General features: G+C 33.7%; 1 protein-coding gene across 4 annotated transcripts; it reads left to right on the top strand.

Moving 5' to 3' along the window:
* The first annotated feature begins 7,203 nt into the window (after positions 1–7,203).
* LOC144550972 (magnesium transporter, putative (DUF803)) lies at positions 7,204–13,152 on the top strand. Of its 4 annotated transcripts, XM_078298734.1 has the most exons (15): positions 7,217–7,536; positions 8,188–8,429; positions 8,531–8,618; positions 8,772–8,833; positions 9,382–9,467; positions 9,832–9,905; positions 9,992–10,094; positions 10,281–10,409; positions 10,499–10,598; positions 10,857–10,976; positions 11,218–11,308; positions 11,745–11,802; positions 11,903–12,002; positions 12,154–12,267; positions 12,644–13,152. In XM_078298734.1, exons 2-14 carry the CDS (start codon positions 8,337–8,339, stop codon positions 12,262–12,264), a joined length of 1,215 nt encoding a protein of 404 aa, XP_078154860.1. In that variant the 5' UTR covers positions 7,217–7,536; positions 8,188–8,336; the 3' UTR covers positions 12,265–12,267; positions 12,644–13,152. The 4 variants fall into 4 exon arrangements, with proteins under 4 accessions (XP_078154858.1, XP_078154860.1, XP_078154861.1 ...); XM_078298732.1 differs by lacking the exon at positions 12,154–12,267 and having other exon boundaries at positions 7,204–7,536; XM_078298735.1 differs by lacking the exons at positions 12,154–12,267; positions 12,644–13,152 and adding an exon at positions 12,401–12,637.
* The last annotated feature ends 5,995 nt before the right edge of the window (positions 13,153–19,147 follow it).

A 19,147-nucleotide genomic window follows, 5' to 3' on the forward strand; every position in this document is an offset into this window, starting at 1 on the left:
TAGTTGACAAGTACGACTTCGTTTCCCGAAACTTTTGTAGTTAGCATTTAAAAATAATAAAAACACAAAGTTAGCGTCGCCGTGATTTTTATTAATAGGAAAATGGAAAAACAAAATATTAAAAACGAGAATGGGTCCGTAGAAATTTGAAAAACAAGAAGGCGTATGTGGTCCATGGCGTCCCTGAGGGACGCCATACCAAACTCCAGTCCGACGGAAAAAAAAAAAAAAATTATCATGTCATGGGACGCCATGCCTCAACTTAGGTCCGTTTAATAAAAACCGATTTCGGTTATCTCCCAGTTAGATTTAATAATATTTTGACCCATGGGACGCCATGACCAGTAACACCCCAAATCTTCCACTTTCAGTATGAATTAATTTGTTATATATTACGAGAACATCCAACCATCTGCCCGAGTAATATCAACAAAGTTCATTGAAATTGACACTGCCAAGTCAACATAGTGAAATTATTCAAGGAATCACTTCAAAAATATAAAATAGTATTAAGTTTGATATTTGAACTAATTTAATGGTGCTAATTTGGTACTGTTATTGCTCTTCTGGTATACTCATTATATTTGGTAACATCACATGAACAAAAGGGACGCCATGCCCCAAATAAGGAATTGAGATGGGCTACAACCATGGCATGGCGTCCCATGGCATGGTAATTTTTTTTTTTTTTTCGTCGGATTGGAGTTTGGCATGGAGTCCCTCAGGGACGCCATGGGCCACATACGCCTTCTTGTTTTTCAAATTTCTATGGACTCATTCTCGTTTTTAATATTTTGTTTTTTAATTTTCCTATCCATAAAAATTTCGGTTAGCGTCGCTTCGTTAAAAGTTTTGGATGTAAATGTGGAATGCAGCATGAAGGCAGATCTAATTTCCGCATCATTAAGGGATTGGCAAAAAAAAAAAATAATAATAATTTCATGACTCGCTTAAGCTAGGGTTGTCAACGGGTATGGTACGGATCGGATGAAGGCATTTTCATATCCGTATCTATTATATAAAATTTTAAAAGTTTCGAATTCATTTGATACAAGATCAAGCGGTAAAAAAGTTGATGAAAAATAAATACATAAAACAACTTATAAAATAACTTATAAAAAAATTATTTTTTACTGTTTGATGTTATAGTAAATGAATTTGAAACTTCTAAAAATTTTCATGTACATGTATTACTGATGAAGTAAATAGATTTCAACGGTTTTGATTCGTTGTTTGAAGCCAATCCAATAGAGTTTTAGAATTGTGTTCACCAACTCCTCTTGGTTAGTACATCACACCCTAGCTTTGCTTCTGTTTATTTCTCTACTTGTGACATATACACAATGACATTTTAGCATACACTAGTGCGTTTGTCACAAGTAAAATAGATATATTTCTGTTTATTTCTCTACTTTTATAATTGATTAGTTAGAAGACAAAACATTTATCCTAAACTGACTACATATATATATTTTTTAACAAAGAGTAAAATAGATATTTTATAAATTTAAAATGAGTTTTAATAGAAAGTTCAATAAATTAGATAAATTTGTGAGTTTTTGAAATTTAGAAGTGTAAATATAATATTGTAAATTTTAGAGAGGGCAATACGTGATTTTGAAATTTTTTAGGGGTATACGTGAAATTTTCCCTTTATTTATTTGACAGTATTATATTGGTTTAGTGGTGATTATTATATGAAGATTGTTTATACAATTATTGTATAAAGTTGGTGTGTTTGTTTAAGATTTCATTGGGTCTTGTTAATTTCAAAAAAGCTTATGGACATTCAATTACTAAATACATTAGTGTATGAAGATTGTTTATTATTGCATTGTATAAAGTCGGTGTGTTTGTTTAAGATTTCAGTGGATTTTGTTAATTTTATTGGATCTGTCATTATGCTAACAATTAATTGTCTGAAAATTTTGAGAATCAGACTTTAATCTAGTGGTAAAGACAAATGCTCTCTGTATGAAGGTCACATGTTCGAATTCCAAAAAAAAAAAATTTAAAAATAAATAATTAGGTGACTTAATTTTTAACATTTAATTTTAAAAAATCAATTGTCTAAAAAATTTCACCCACAACTCGTCCAACAATGCATTCTATACAAATTAAATGTGGACCAATACAAATTATCCTAATAAGTGGAAATCCTATAAAATTTATATTTGTGAACTATTTACTCTTTTTTCCCTGTTATGCATTGGAATAAAATTTATATTGAGTGACGACCCCGAGCGATTTTTTCCATACAAGCAAAGTCATTTGCCCGCATATATATTACATCACGAAAAGGAATGTTTAAATACAGAAGGTGGGCGCCGGTCCCAGATGACTAAAATGGGTCGCAGATGACCCGGTCGTAGTTGCTGACGTCATCGGTCTCTGAAGGGTATGGCGTCGGTCGCAGATGACTTCTTCAGCGACCGATTAGATCCGTCACGAATGCGACACGCTGACGTGGCTAGAGACCTATCAGAGACCGGCTGGACCGGAGATGATCAGTGCGCCTTTTTTTTCGCGGGACAGGAGATGACCTAACCTGGGAGAGGAGAAGTATCAAGAGACCTTCTGGGACTGGGCCAAATCGGTCCAGAAGGGTGTGGGCGCCGGTCCTAGAAGGGTGTGGGCCAAATCCGTTCCCGGTGCTCTTTTTTTTTTCAAGGGATCTTTTGCGTCCGGCGAACAGACTGGTCCCAAATGAGTCATTTTGCTGTAGCGATATCTGAATAGTAGATATATACCATATAGTTTAATATATATTATGAAAATATGTATATATTTACGGATATGCAATATCCGATTCGTATCAGTACGTATGTAACGTATTCATATTCGAAAAATAAAAATAAATACAGATATGATTTTATCACTATCTGATTCGTATTTGATCCGTTTGCAGTCCCATCTGTGAGTGGAAGAACAAAATACAAATAGTATTACAAAAATTGCTCTACACAATTAATAATTTTGAAGCAATTATATGCATAGAAGTTAGCTATGTCAAAATTAGAGGATTTTTTATATCTTCGATTCATAAAATAATTAAACTAATTAAGCTTGTAGAGTCTGCATTATGTAGAGCCTATCATCAGCGAAATTAAAATTAGGATTAAAAAGATATTACCTAAGTAAACAATACTAATTTGTTTGCAAGATATATACATAAAGCATATATAATTATAATGAATTTTTAGAGAGAATTTCAGGTTTATCCCTAACAAATCTCAAAATCACATATTTCTACTTATAAAATTCGTAATATTATATTAACACTTTTTAATTTTAAAATCTCCAAATTTACCCAGTTTATAAAACTTATTTCATTGTTTCCTTTATTAAAAAAAATTAGCATGCGTAAAAAATATTCACCTATCCTACTCGTGCCACACACATTCACTGTGTATGTATCTGAAGTAGAGACATGAATCATTTGCCCTCACAAAATTAACCAATTAAAAATTTTACATATGGCATATTTTTTTTTTTATATAATAAAAGGTAAAATGGGTACATTCTAAATTAAAAATGAGCTTTAATAGAAAATATAACCAATTTAAATTTGTGAGTTTTTTTTAATTTAAAAGGGAAAATATGATGTTGTAATTTAAAAAGAAAAAAAAAATACAAAACTTCAGATTTTTTTTAGGGGTATACCTGAGATTCTCCCAATTTTTAAACACATCAATTGTTTTGTGAGTCTATGTATTTAATTAATATCGTGCATTTTTTCAAATAAAAAAATCGATTTCATTTGTTGTGCAGGCACTATATGAGTTGCTGATTGCATTATCGATCAGGACCCACCACATAAAATTAATTAATTTATTTATATTAGTTCTTAATATTTTGGGAGTTCTCAGCGAAAATACAAATTCCATACTTCACTTTTCAATATTCAATCAACACAAAGCTACCATTAAAAAAATATATTATATTAAATCAACACTGTAAATATAGAGTAGAACTAGGGTGCTGTTAAGCTCACCAAAGTGTTTAGTGAGCTTAACTTCAAAACTCATCAAATCGATTTCAAATGATAAATTTGAACTGTTGGAACCCGCCTACCTTACGAGTGATGCGTCTACATGTGAAAATTTTAAACATTTGAATTAATTTAGTATAAAGTAAATCGGTCAAAATTAGAAGGTTAATAAATTAATTTTAGTGCATTCATTTTTTGAACATTTTTTGACCGCTTGACTTTATACTAAATTAATTCGAATGTTTAAAATTTTCACATATAGACGCATCACTTGTAAGGTAGGTGGATTTCAACGGTTCGATCGAATTCGTCATTTGAAACCAATTTGATGAGTTTTGGAGTTAAGCTCACCAAACACTTTGATGAGCTTAAAAACACCCTAGTTCTACTCGTAAATATATATTCAATCAACACTTACAGGTTGTTTGGACTTTCAACCTTTGTTTCTTTCTGTATGCCAGAGAGGATGGTATAGTTACCAGAACATAATATATGTTCTTAAATTGATTTATTAAATTGCATATTCATACTAATAATTTATTAAATTACATATACATATATATTTTGATAAATAATATAACACTATGACATAATTAGTAATTAATATTTTAATAATATAAAATATATTTTGCAACTAACAAACATATTATAAAAACATTAAATTTAATTTATAAATGAAAATTTATATTTAAATGTTATTCTTTACTAAAATATACATTAGTAATTTATCTTTATTATCTGAATTATATTTATATCCTATCCGTATCTGTCCAATATCCGATCTGTATCCGAAACGTTTAATATCCAATCTGTATCCGTATCCAAAACTATCTGTATTTGTATCTGTATCCGAAAAAATATAATAGATAAGACCACTATCTAATCCGTATCGTATCCGACCGAGCTCGCATAAAGTAATTTTTTATATCAATTTTGTTGGATATGATTTTCAATTCTTAATCATTATTTTGATCAATTGTCAAATATTAGATTGTTCCTAATTTCAAGTCGTTTAGGAGGCGGTTGCTATCTCAATTCTCAAATTTCTCCGGTAAAAAGGTCGGAGAAAGCTTCTAGAAGACAATTGTCAAACGTAAGTTAAATAAAGTGCAAGAAGGCCAACAAAAGGTTGGAACTTGCAAAAAAGTGCCAATTTTTATTTTTCTTTATCATTATCTCATAAATAATTATATTATTTATTTAACAACAATAATGATATATAATATTTTTATACTATTTATATTATAATTTCATATCATTAATATAAAATATTATTATAATAATATATCATCACTCAATAGTCAATATACTATTTGTGTACTATAATAATATTTACTGCTCGTAATAAAATAGAAGATACAAAGTATTGTAGATTTTATGTAAAACAGATGTTAATTGAAAATTGTATATGTGTTTTAAAAATGCATTCACCAAATTTTGAAAGTTTACGTAACTGCATATTTATCCGTGCATAATTATTTCAAATAAATTTTACTTAGAATATATTTATCTAGACTAATCAATTAGATTTCAACCAATATAAAACTACTGACAACTTTTTCATATTGTAATATTTGGAAGTAAAATATTAAATATACCTTTTTTTCTTGTTATTTAGACAATATAGAATAAATAAATTATTTTTTCAACAATGAACTATTTATAATCACATTTCATAAGGTAACAATAAGTGATCTCAAAATCAAACAAACTATTTATTATTTATCATACAAATTACAGGTAAATTTTTGTAAACTCAATTTATTGAGAAAAAGTATAAATTCTATTTACAAACAAATTAAACAATAAGTTCTATTTTTACAAAAACAATCATTTCTTCGGATTCTCTTGACCTTGTTTGGATGGAGAGTAGGGAGGGAATGGAAAGAAAAGAAACATTTATGTTAAATTGTATTTGATTGACAAAATTATATCAAAGGTGAAGGGTACAAGAGGTGAAATGTTTACCTATGTATCATTATAATTAATAAAATCGGTTTCCCTTCCAATTTGAAGTGTAACAGATGGAAAAAAAATCTGATTGCAAATATTTTTAGAAAAAATAAAACAAATGCCCAACTCTATATCTACCTGTATAATTCTCATACAAGTTTTTTTTGTCACAATTCTACAACAATCACCGAATTTCTCATTAACTTTCTAAATTTTAATCAACCCAACAAAAATTAAAACGGAAAGAAAAATGAAATTTATTTTCCCTCATTAATCATCTAAACACAAAAAAATTAAATATATTAATTTTCTTTTCTACTCCACTTCATTCTCTTCTATTTTTCATCTCTTCTTCCTTTCTATGCTCTCCATCCAAACAGAGTGTTAGTTAATATCACACCGAGGTGTCTTTTTTTCCAACATAAAGATACCAAACATAAATTTCTTTGAAAAAGATATCTTCTTTCACATAAATTCGAGAAAAGGAGTATTCATTAATTAACAATAACACTAACATAATTTTATTATATATATGTGTGTGTATGGGATTTGGCTACGGTGCTATGGGTTGTATAGAGGACTACGGTGCTACGGCTCAATATTTGAGTTTTCAAAATTCTAACGGCCGATCTGAACCGTTCATCTTGTTCTCCATATTAATATGTGTTTGAAGACCGAATTTAACATTTTTTGAAAATTTTTTAAATTTTTTTTAGATTTATTGAATACCGCTTTTTTATGGTCCAGATTTGTCTGAAAAACAACGATTTTCAATAAATCTAAAAAAATAGTAAAAAAATTCCAAAAAATATAAAATTTGGTTTCCAAACACATTAATATGGAGAACAAGATGAATGGTTCAGATCGACCATTAGAATTTTGAAAACTCGAATATTGAGCCGTAGCACCGTAGCTCTCTATGAAACCCATAACACCATAGCCAAATCTTGTATGTATGTATAAATTATATATATTTTTCCTTTTGAGAAGTTGAGTGAGGCTTGAATTCTTCATGTTTGAATAATCACAGTTTAAAAAAAAAAAAAAATTAGCTAACTGTACTACCGCCATATAATTATATTTCAATTGTCAAATTCTAAAGTTATAAATTCCAACTAAATGAACTAATAAACTGACTGAAAGAAACAAAATAATTAAAATAGTAAACGGGGTTAACGAATTCAATAAAGACCTACGGCGCCAAAAAAGAAAATGTAAAGAAACAAAATTAAAGGAATAGAAGGCATAGAACGTAGCTAGATTCGCAAGCTGTCTTCTTTTACCGATTTTCTTTCTTTCTTTCTCCCTTCTCTCTCTCTCTTCCTTCCATTTCGCCATCACCCGCACGAATTTTGACGCTTCCAGACGGCGGTCGGTTGCTCTCTCTCTTTCTCCCCTCTTTCTTGTAGAGAGAAGCCAGGATATCTTTCTCTCCCCCTTTCAATTAATAAAGCATACTTCACCTACCTCCAATCTTTCTTCCGGTCATCAATCACATCCGACCTCGAAGAATCGGTTAGAAAATCAAATATGAAGACTAATCAGTCGCAAACAAGCTAGAAGGAAGGAAGAATCGGCGTTTAAATCGGACGGTGAGTCTCTTTCGAATCAAGTTCTTTCCCCCAAAACCAAAACGCATCCGGTTGGTTTGGAAATTTGTGAAAAAAATGGATCTCGTAGGCTGCCGATAGATTTTTCAAACCATGATGGCAGCAATGACTGTTTCTTGATATGGTAGAAGGTTCTAATTACAAGTTAAGGTAATAAAATAGGTGGGTTTGGGGGTGGAGAGAAAGGGAGGGAGGGGGGGGGGGGGGGGGGGGGGGGGGTTGAGGCCTCCCCTCACTCCGTTCCTGCCTTAATTTTAATTGCATGATGATAAATATTGAGCAACCTTGAGCTGTTGTCGAATAGGCAAGGACAATTTCTTATTAATATATTTCACAACAAATTTGCTTGTGTTGGGAACAAAATGCAACCTTCTTAATGAGTTCCCAAGTAAATCTATTACTACCTTCACTACTCTTTTGTAAGAACTAGTGAACTACCATTATTGTTTGTTCAGTAACTCAAGAGAGTTACAATAATTGCTACTTTAGGAATGAATTCATACAGAAACAAAAACAATTAATGTCTTGAAGCGAAGGCAAAAATAATGTGGGTGTCAGATTTGTAAAGCAACTGCTATCCTTTTATTTTAGTTTCCATTTGCTAACACTTGCTTATTCTCTGTAACAAAACAGGTTTTTCTGTCCTTAACGTTTACTGGGCTGCTGTAGCATAGAACTTGGATTGGCTATTTAAAATTAAGTTGTTTGTTCTGTGCTAGAAAAGCTTATGCAAAGGAGATTTACCAATTTTAAAAAAGAAATTCTAATAAACTTTCTATGCAATGGGAGAGTGGGTTGTTGGAGCTTTGATCAACATAGTTGGTAGCATTGCCATAAACTTTGGTACCAACCTTCTGAAACTGGGACATGATCAGGTAGCTTTTTGTACACTTTCTTTTTAACACCAGTGATTAACAGATCAGGAACTTTATGAGATTTAATTTTCTTGCGCGATCCATCTTTATTTTTTGGGCAGAGGGAAAAGCTTTCCACTCAGAGTATTGATGATGGCAATGGAAAACTTGCATTGAAACCAATAATGCATTTTCAGACTTGGAGAATAGGTGCTTCCTCTTTTTTTTTTTTTTTTTTTTTTTTTTTTCTTTTGGGTGTAAATTTGTAGAAGAGGTAAGCACTACCTTATGTTGAGACGGGCATTTTATTGAGCCAGATTGCAACAAATATTATGAGATTGAAATATACTATTGATGATGTAGGTATTCTATTTTTTGCACTGGGAAACTGCCTCAATTTCATCTCCTTTGGATATGCTGCACAGGTTTAGTTTCTTTATCATATAATTAGGCCATGTTTGGTTGTACAGTAAGAGGTGGAGTAAACCCCTCACTCCACACTTAAGCTACCAAATGAGAAGTAAAATAAAAGGAGTAAGATGGAGTAAGAGGTGAGTTAATCTAAAGCAAGTTATTCCACCTCTTTGGGCGGATTAACTTACTCCACACTAACTCTGTCAGTAGGGCCCACTATCATAGGTTGGGATTTATTCTCAACATCTTACTCCATATAGATTAATTTAAGCCATGACTTAAAGCAAACTTAATCCTCCTTAAATTTAATAAGTAGCAACCAAACATTACCTTACTCTCTAATTTTTTAGAAATGTAATTGCTAAATGTGTGGAAGTTGCATGATAAACTGTTAAAACTGCAAATTTTCTGTTCTCTTTAACAAAAACATCAAATAATGTTCGTTATCTTGGTTCTAAATTATAACTGTGTTGTATGAAATCAGGAAAAACCTATTAAATTTAATCAATATTTTACTATTTTCTTCACAATATAAATTATATTGTATGGTTTGTTGCAGTCTCTTCTTGCGGCTCTGGGATCTATTCAGTTTGTATCCAACATTGCATTTGCTTATTTTGTTTTAAACAAGACCGTGTCAATAAAGTATGCCATCACTTTTTATGCTGTTCAAATTTCCTGTTTGGTGGAAAATATCACGTGTACCCCTGCAAAGTATCATAATACCATACATGTACTTGCAAAACAATAAATATCCTGGGGTCAGCTGTCTTGATTTTTCGAAGAATTACCAAATGTTGTCTAGTGCAAAAAAAGAGAAAAGGAATGGTAGTTTGAATATAATCAAAGGGAAATTGGAAACTTGTTGTAATATGATCTTAGTTGTGTTTCTATTTTACTTGTTTGGCAAGTTCTTCCCAGTATATTGAGTATTTTCAGGGATACACATGAAATTAATGTGCATATACACCGCCATTTAGATAAATGATGCTTACCTTGAAATTTTCAGGGTCATGACGGCGACGACTTTCATAGTATGTGGAAACATATTCTTGGTTTCCTTTGGGAATCACCAATCACCTGGTATTGACTATTAATTGTACGACGCATGGCATCTTTATTTTCTTTTTTGTTTAGTCCAGTAATTCTTTTTTTTTTCCTCTGATCAGTATATACGCCAGAACAGTTGATTGCAAAATATAGCAACTTGGTTTTTGTTCTCTACTGTCTCTCTTTGGTTTTCATTGTTCTGCTCAACCTCTACCTCTACAGGTAAGCTATTTTGTTTGTGCCAAATTCAATCAATACTAGTGGACTGACTGTAGAAAAGATAGTAGTTTAGATCCAAAAGGTAAAAGAGAAAGAATTGCCTTTTAAATCAAAGAATCTGCTTTGTAAAAACAAAGGGCATCCTGTTTATGCATAAATTCAATGAGCAATCAGCTAAAACATATGCAGACAGGGAGAAGCTGTTGTGTCGGCTGGTGGGAATGAAATAAGTGCATATTGGCGTACAGTTCTACCTTTTTCATATGCTGTAGTATCTGGTGCTGTTGGCTCCTGCTCTGTTTTGTTTGCTAAGTCCTTGTAAGCTATACTCAACTACACAGAAAACACAAAACAGAAATAACTGAAAATTAATTTATTAATTGTCAATTCCTTTCTTCATAATGTAGATCAAATATGTTGAGATTGACAATGGGAAGTGGATATAGCCTCCAAAGCTGGTTCACTTATTCAATATTTTTGTTATTTTTGAGCACGGCAGGATTTTGGGTAGGTCGTCCTACGTTAAGTACATTGTTACAATTTTTTGTGTAACTTTACCATTTCTTCTTCTGCATTTAGCAATTTTGCTTTTCTAATTATGAGTACCTAACATATTGATAGATATATTATTTGAGGTGTGTTAAACATCACTACGCAGTAAATAATATAAAATTCGAGGATTGTGCTGTAACCGTTGTCAAATTTTATGGACATACTAAATTCTTTCTTCCTCGTGCATTCTTAAATGTACTCCTTTTGTGTCAGATGACAAGGCTGAATGAAGGGCTATCTCTATTTGATGCGATATTGATTGTACCAATGTTCCAAATTGCATGGACCTTCTTCTCTATTTGCACTGGATTTGTTTATTTTCAGGAATACCAGGTTTGTCTGTTTGTGTACATGTGTATAATACTTTGAATAAAGACCCTCAGCTGTAGTAGACCAACTCCTTATTAACCAATACAGTCCCTGATTGTCAATCCAATTTAGAAAGGAAAGCATGACACTCCAAAACTGGCTGTGAATCACCTGTTTTATATAGGTGCATTTCATTAAGACTAGGATTTTTGCAATATCTTCTTTTCTGTGATGTTCTAGACAAAATGTTTGAAACTTTTGACAGGTATTCAGTGCCCTTAGAGCAATAATGTTTGTACTTGGCATTTCATTTGTTTTTGTCGGGATCTCCTTGCTAGCGCCAGATGATGCCAAAGGTACACACATTATAGATTATACACATAGTTATTGTTGGAAAAATCAGAATTTTTTTGGGTATAATATCAAGTCTTCCTAATACTCAAAATTACCATAAGCAATCTTGTAAATGAGAGGTCATGCATGTATAGATCACAGACAAACTATTATGTGCATTTTACAAAACATAAAGTATATTTTCATCTCAGTACCTTCCAGCTGTTAGATTGGCAAAATATCACTGGGAAGAAAGGCTGTGCCTTGGCCATTTTTTTTTTTTTTAAAATTAGGAGATCAGGATATCGGAAATATTTTTCTACCAGGTGCAATGGTGCATGAGATTTATTTCATTTTTCATCCAAATGCTGGATGTTTTTAGGGTTTTTAGGCACAGAAATGAAATTTCTTTCTCATTTATATTAAAAAACACTACACTATATATGATTGGTTTATCAGTAAACGAGATCAAGGATTCTTCCATGGCTAATCAAGTTCCAGCAACTGATGTAAAAAGGTGATTATTTGACACTTTATGTTAAATAGTCTGTATAATACAGTGGATCTACAGGATGAGATGGCAGTAAAAAAAATAAAAATCTTATTATTGGTTGCAGGCTCTCTAAGCTTCTTACGGAGGAAACTGAAATACATGATTTGAAATCCTTAATGACTGCCGTAGCAGAGAAAGCACGATCTGTTTTATTCAAGGCGAAGGTGTTTTCTCTTTCCTTTGTTTTCTCTTTACAGTATTTCCTCAGAAGTCATTAGTATGTGTGTGCACCAAGAATTCTGGATTCTTTACATGAATGCTGTGTAGCTAGAAATTGTAGAATTTTATTGTAGAACATATATATATCTTGCACAGACAAAGTCAAGGTGCCACGACATGACACGCATACGAACTTTGCGACATGCCTATTTCAAAAGGTCCAGGACACGACAGACCTACACGTTGGGTGCTGACATCATTGTTTAATAGGTACATCATGGCTAAGATAATGTAGCAATATACCAAATGTATAGCATTTATGTAAAGAATCCTATAATGCTTGTGCGTGTACTTCTATGAACCATGAAAGATAACGACCCTGCCCCCTTTTTCTAACTCTTAGCCAACAACTGCTCCTCCCTCCTCACTTCTCTCAATGATGATGGAGAAATGAGGGTAAATTTGGGTATTTTTTGTAGAACATCAGAAGTACTCCATTCCTCACGGCTTAAAAAGGGTTATGTGCAACAAGTTTTGAGGTTTTGTTAAGAACAGAAAAGAAAATCCGATGAGAAACTTGCAATTTTTTCTTCTTTTTTTACATTTTCTGTTGGCATTAGTTTCATGACAATTCAATCTATTGCAGTCAACATGCTCGTTATCATTAGGGATGAGTGATGAGCCATTGGGTGCATCATCAGTACTTGTGATGCCTATGGTATCATCACGTACCACTGGATTCAGGGGTGCTACATTATTTGATCGATCTAAGTTTGTTCCTTTACGGGACTCTGAAGATTGGGGCCGTTTTTCCCTTGATGAAGATGACAGTGGAGATGATTTAGACAATTCAGAGAATAGATCCTTACTCCCATAGCAAGATCAGAATAATGAAGTGACATCATTTATTTATTTTCCCCCCATTTCTATTCTTTGGGGAGGGAACTCGACATTTAGTATAGATTCATTGTATAGAGGCAGTGTTCTGTTATACGGTATAGTGTAGGAATGCCATTCTTTTATTATATCATTGATGAAATGGCTGTGGGCAGGCCCATGTCTCTGTCATGGCCTTTGTGGTGTTGCACCAAAAATACTTGTATCTTGATAAAAAATATTATATGTTTCCTCATATAATTAATTTACTGAAGTGTACACGTGTATGGTTGTTCCATTTTGTATAACTTATGAAGTATGAACACTTGAATTAAGGGTAAAGATTCTACAATTTATAGAGGATAAGCCTCCATTTTTTTTTCCTAATATAGTTGCTTTATGCATTACATAATCAGTAGCTCAAATTTTGAATTAAGGATAAAGATTGCTTTTAGCATGAATGATGAAAGATAAATCGGATTTTGTTTACAAATAAGAGAACATATACTGAAATTATTGTTTATGCTGGTGACTGATATTTACTTGACTAACACTATTTTTTTAACTAATTCCGATGAGATCATTTTAATCGAATCGAATTGAGAAGAGTTCACACTTGAAGGATAGCAATAGACCCATCCCATTTTTCTATTCACTATTATGTTTGCCATGAACGAAAGGCATTCCTTCGGATCAGTGCATAGATTAGTGGAGATATGGTGCGAAGGAGAGGTGAGTCTGTGATATTTATTATTAGCCAATGTTGGATTGTACTTCAAATCCGGGAGTTGAACTAGGGTGTTCTAGTTTACCAAGCCCTTCAGTGAACTCAAGTTTAAAATCCGTTAAATTGATTTTAAATAACGAATCCGAACCGTTGAAGTCCACTTACCTTATGAGTGATACATCTACATTGAAATTTTTTAAATATTGGAATTAATTTAGTATAAAGTCAAGCTATCAAAAAATATTCAAAAAGTGAATGCATTATAATGAACTGCTAAAATAATGTTTGAATATTGGCCAAAAGAATAGTAGAAGAAATGAGTCTCTGGCTAAGGAACTGCTAAAATAATGTTTGAATCAGTGTACCTATACTGTACCACTGTTATTTCTATTGTACCGGTGTAGTGTAGGGAATATAGTGACAGTACAGGATTTGTTTTTATTTTACCAGTGCCGTATAGGCAGCTTGATATGAGTGCAGTTAGATGGTTGTAACACTTTGAAATCAATATATCTATGTGGCAGCTTCTGTCACATTTCCTCAAAAAAAAAAAAAAAATGAATGCATTAAAATTAATTTATTAACCTTTTAATTTTGACCGATTGATTTTATACTAAATTAATTCGAATGTTTAAAATTTTCACATTAGACGCATCACTCGTAAGGTATGTGGGTTTCAACAGTTTGGATTCGTCATTTAAAGCTGATTTGATGGGTTTTAGACTTGAGTTCACTAAAAGATTTGGTGAACTTAAGAACACCCTAGTTCTACTCTCAAATCCGTTATTGTTTCCTGTATGGTCTGGTGATTGAAGAAATCGTCTAATTTTAATCATATTATCGCACCAGTAAAATTCAAATTATCGATGTAAACCGTTTAAATTTTGATTGATTGACTAATGATAAAATCTTGTCATCGCAAAAATAAAAGCAGATATAGGTTATTGGAAGGATGAGTTGGTGCTGGCTCAGCGTTAATTAAAAATCACAGCAGATAAAAAGATGATCGGAAGTCGGAACCATCGGAAATTTGGAATTAGCCTTTTTGCATTGATCTAATCCATTGAAATTTGATCACAGTGTTAAATAATATTATTTTTGTTTCGCCATGGTACGGAGAATGAAGTATGGACCACCGGGTGAGCTGACTCGGTTTCAAGGGAAAGGGGTCAGTCCCGAAATTTTTATAAATACACAAAAAATAAACAAAATTACGAAATCTACTTTGTTTCTTAATGTTTCTTAATGGATTTCGATTTATGCCCCTTCCGGTTACCAAATGATCGAATTTAGAATAACCTTCCGGTTACCAAATGATCGAATTTAGAATAACTTTCCGGTGATCCAATATCCAGATTTGGACAAATAGTCCTGTTATCTGGTAAGTGAAAAGATGAAAAATTTCACAATAATAACCGGTTTTGATCCGGTTACTTGATAACCGAACATTGGAATTTTTTTTTTCTGTTACATATTTCCGTATCTTTTGTCTCCAGTCTACCCTGACAAAGTTCTTGTATAAATGAGGATTCTTTGTTGGAGAAAATGCAATAGGATGACAACAGAGCACTTTTATTTTAGTCAATTTTGGTTTTTTCTTGCATTAAGAAACCAGTTGTGTGCGCTCAAATAGATTCATTTATTAGTGACCTTGGTAAAATCTGGAGCAAGTGTTTTTTTCCCTTAATTATTATGTCAACATCTCTTTGTTTCGGTACTCAAGTACACCAATAGGATTTTCGTGTGTTGACAAATACAAATAGTTAGAGGTGCTACTATTACTCAATTACTGGATCTGAACCGGATTCGAACTGAAACCGATCCGAATTCAATTAATTTGAATAGGGTATGGTTTAAAAAATATAACCGGTTAAATTATGTATACGATTACAAAATCAATAATTTAATATCTGACCAGAATTCGAACCGGAATCGATACTGTAGTGGGTAGGATATGAGTTCGATTTAATTATCCGATCCATAACCGAACCCGACCCGATATCCGTATAAATACCCGATAAAATAATAATACCATTTGTTTATAATTATTTAATATAAAAACATATATTAATAACTATGAAAAGACAATCATTTGCAGTATTTTTAATCTTTTTTAATGAAATTTGTTGCTCTTTTCGTACATATTATTGAAATTAAATGTCGCGTTCACCTTTTGCCTATAAATTTTTGAAATTAATTAATTCCTTTTTTGATCTTTGTTTACCATATATCTGACTTTCTGTAGGGATAATTGAAATTTATTGCTCTTGTTGATAGAAGTCAATTAGTATTAATATTCTATTCATGGGTTTTTGAAATCATAGAATGAAATCACCATCTTCAATATTTTGAAGCAGATTTTAATTTATATTATAATGATATATTGTGTTTGGATGTTCAAGAAATTATAATGTTATGTTTTGACCCAAATTGCTATTCGGGCCCGTTAAACTTTGTATCTTTAATACATAATCTCTTGTCATGAGAGAGAATTATGCCAAATCTGAATATCACTTTCAGTTGTCTCTGTCTCTTTCTCTCTTTTTCTTCTCAAACCCTAGAAAACCTAACAAATTGGTATCAGAGCCATCTTGCCGCCGGCAGTTCGATCGGTGATTCCAGGGTTCAGATCTGTTCCGCTGCCGTTAGAGTTTCATATTTTCTCAAGCCGATCCGTGAACCACGCAAGTGAGCCAGTGCCTTCTGGTTTCGCGATTTGGGTTCGTCAGCCACTTTCGTCGGTGGATTTTGGTGAACCGCGATCCCCTTTTCTGTACACCGCGTGAAGAATTTGATAAACCTTGCAATTATTGCTGTGCACTATGCCAAGCTTTGTTGACCGAAACATTTGAAATCAAACTTTGGTTTTGACTTTGATATTTTATTCAAATTTGATTGGTCTCCAGTACAATCGGGTCAGATAGCATAATTCTAATATTGCTCAATTAGAATTTTTCCGATTGTTTGCTGTGGCTGTGGTTTATTTTTCGGTTGATTGGTGTATTTTGATAATTTGGAGAATTAATTAATTGGGTGTTTTGAGAAATTGAATGGATATGTCGGCAAAGTATGATATTGAGAAGTATGATGGGAAGACGAGTTTTGCATTATGGCAAGTGCGCATGGCGGCAATTTTGTCGAGCCAAGACGTTAAGGATGTCATTTTTGGTCGAGATAAATTGATTGATGCATTGACGGATAGTAAGTGGAGAACTATGGATGATAAGGCACTATCCATTATCTAATTGTGTTTGAGCAATTCGACATTGCAAGAGGTCCTGTCGGAGAAAACTGCTAAGGATTTGTGGGAGAAATTGGAGAACATTTACATGAAGAAGTCTCTCACCAATCGGTTGCAGTTGAAATTGCGCCTCTACACCCTTCGCATGGTTGAAGGTACATCAGTTTCCGATCATATTTCGGAGTTTGCATCTATTTTGAATGATTTGGGTAAGATTGATGTTAAGGTGGAGGATAAGGATCAAGCGCTTTTGTTATTGTGCTAATTACCCGCATCATACAGGGCATTTAGAGACATGTTGATTTATAGTAGAGACAAGATTTTCCTTGAGGATGTTAAGAGCAATTTGCAAGCCAAGTTGCACATTAATAGTGAAATGACCAATAATGAGAAAGGGAGTCAAGGTGTTGGTTTAGTTGTTGATCGAGGTAGGTCATGGGACCGAAACTCGAAAGATACAAGGACCCGTTCGAAGTCTAGGCACAATAATTTGGCGTGTAACTATTGTAAGAAGAAGGGACACATTAAGGCCGATTGTTTCAAGCTTAAAAATAAACAAAAGGCGGATGGTAAAGGTACTTCTTCTGAAGAGGCCAATGTGGCCGAGTGTGACACGGTTGATACTCTTTGTGTGGTAGACACCAATGTTGATGACATGCATTGTTGGGTGATGAATACGGGTGCTTCGCAACACATGACTCCGAATAGAGATTGGTTTGAGACTTATGAGCCTACGGATGGTAAGGTTCTCATGGGGAACAACAACATGTGTAAGGTTGCCGGAATTGGTTCGGTGACAATTAAGTTCCATGATGGAAAGGTTCGAAGGTTGACGGGTGTGAGACATATACCTGATTTGTCTAAGAATTTGATTTCTTTGGGGTCTCTTGAGGAAAATGGGTGCAAGTTCCAAAGTGAAGGCGGAGTCCTTAGGATTTCTAAAGGGGCTCTCACAATTATGAAGGCGAAGAAAATTGAAACTCTTTATTTCCTACAAGGTTCCACGGTCACGGGCTCGGCCGCCATTGCGCGTTCGGGTACTATCTCGGATGCAGATGCTACAAAGTTGTGGCATATGAGATTAGGGCATATGAGTGAGCGAGAAATGACCATTTTGAGCAAGAGAGGCTTGTTGTGTGGCCAATGCACGGGCAACTTGGAGTTTTGTGAGCATTGTGTATTTGGCAAGCATAAGAGGTTGAGCTTCTCCACGGCCATTCATTCGACCAAGGGAACATTAGACTATATCCATTCGGATCTTTGGAGACCTTCTCGCAAGCCATCTAAAGGTAATGGTTCTCGTTACATGCTTACTTTCATTGATGATTTCTCAATGAAGGTTTGGGTTTATTTCTTGAAAGAGAAAAGTGATGTGTTTCGCACCTTCAAAGAATGGAAGTCACTTTTGGAGAACCAAACGGGGAGGAAAGTTAAGAGGTTGAGAACCGATAATGGTTTGGAGTTTTGCAACCGTGAGTTTGATAACTTTTGTAAGGCCGAAGGGATTGTTCGGCACAAGACGGTGGTTCACACTCCTCAACAAAATGGTGTTGCAGAAAGGATGAATAGGACACTACTTGAGAGGTCTAGGAGTATGCTCTCAAATGCGGCTTTGGGTAAGGAGTTTTGGGCATAAGCCATTAACACATCTTGCTATTTGGTGAATCGATCTCCTACCACTTCAATTGATTTGAAGACACCCGAAGAAGTGTGGTCGGGTAAGCCGACCGATTATTCGAATTTGAGGGTGTTTGGTTGTCCCGCTTATGCACATGTGAATGAAGGAAAGTTGGAGCCTAGATCAAAGAAATGTGTTTTTGTTGGGTATCCCGAAAATGTAAAGGGGTATAAATTGTGGTGTCCCGAATCATCTAAGTTCCTTATCTCGAGAGATGTCATTTTCAATGAGTCGGCAATGTTAAAGGCAAATGATGTTGCACCCGAGTCGACTATTAAGGGGAATGAGAAGGTTGAGAAGAAGGTGGAGTTTGAGGAACCGGTCCAAGAAGGTGATGATGCGATCTCACATGATGATGCCAATTTAGATGAAGGCCAAGAAGATGCACAACCATATGCATTGGCAAGGGACCGAGCTAGAAGAGAAATTCGACCACCTACAAGGTATGGATACTCCGACTTTGCTTATTGTTTGGCGATTGCAGAGGATGTGGAGTATTGTGAGCCATCTTCCTACAAGGAAGCCATTTCTTCCAAGGATGCGTCCAATTGGGTCGCTGCTATGAATGAAGAGTTACAATCCTTGCAACAAAATGAGACTTGGTCTCTTGTGAAGCCTCATAGTAGTA

Source organism: Carex rostrata, chromosome 3 (genome assembly GCF_964058835.1).
Source record: "Carex rostrata chromosome 3, lpCarRost1.2, whole genome shotgun sequence".
Classification (NCBI taxonomy): Eukaryota; Viridiplantae; Streptophyta; class Magnoliopsida; order Poales; family Cyperaceae; genus Carex; species Carex rostrata.

Coding starts and splice junctions, on each gene's coding strand:
- LOC144550972 (XM_078298732.1), top strand. CDS start 8,337: ATGGGAGAGTGGGTTGTTGGAGCTTTGATCAACATAGTTGGTAGCATT. Junction 8,834..9,381: donor CCTTTGGATATGCTGCACAG/GTTTAGTTTCTT, acceptor GGTTTGTTGCAG/TCTCTTCTTGCGGCTCTGGG. Junction 10,410..10,498: donor GTTTTGTTTGCTAAGTCCTT/GTAAGCTATACT, acceptor TTCATAATGTAG/ATCAAATATGTTGAGATTGA.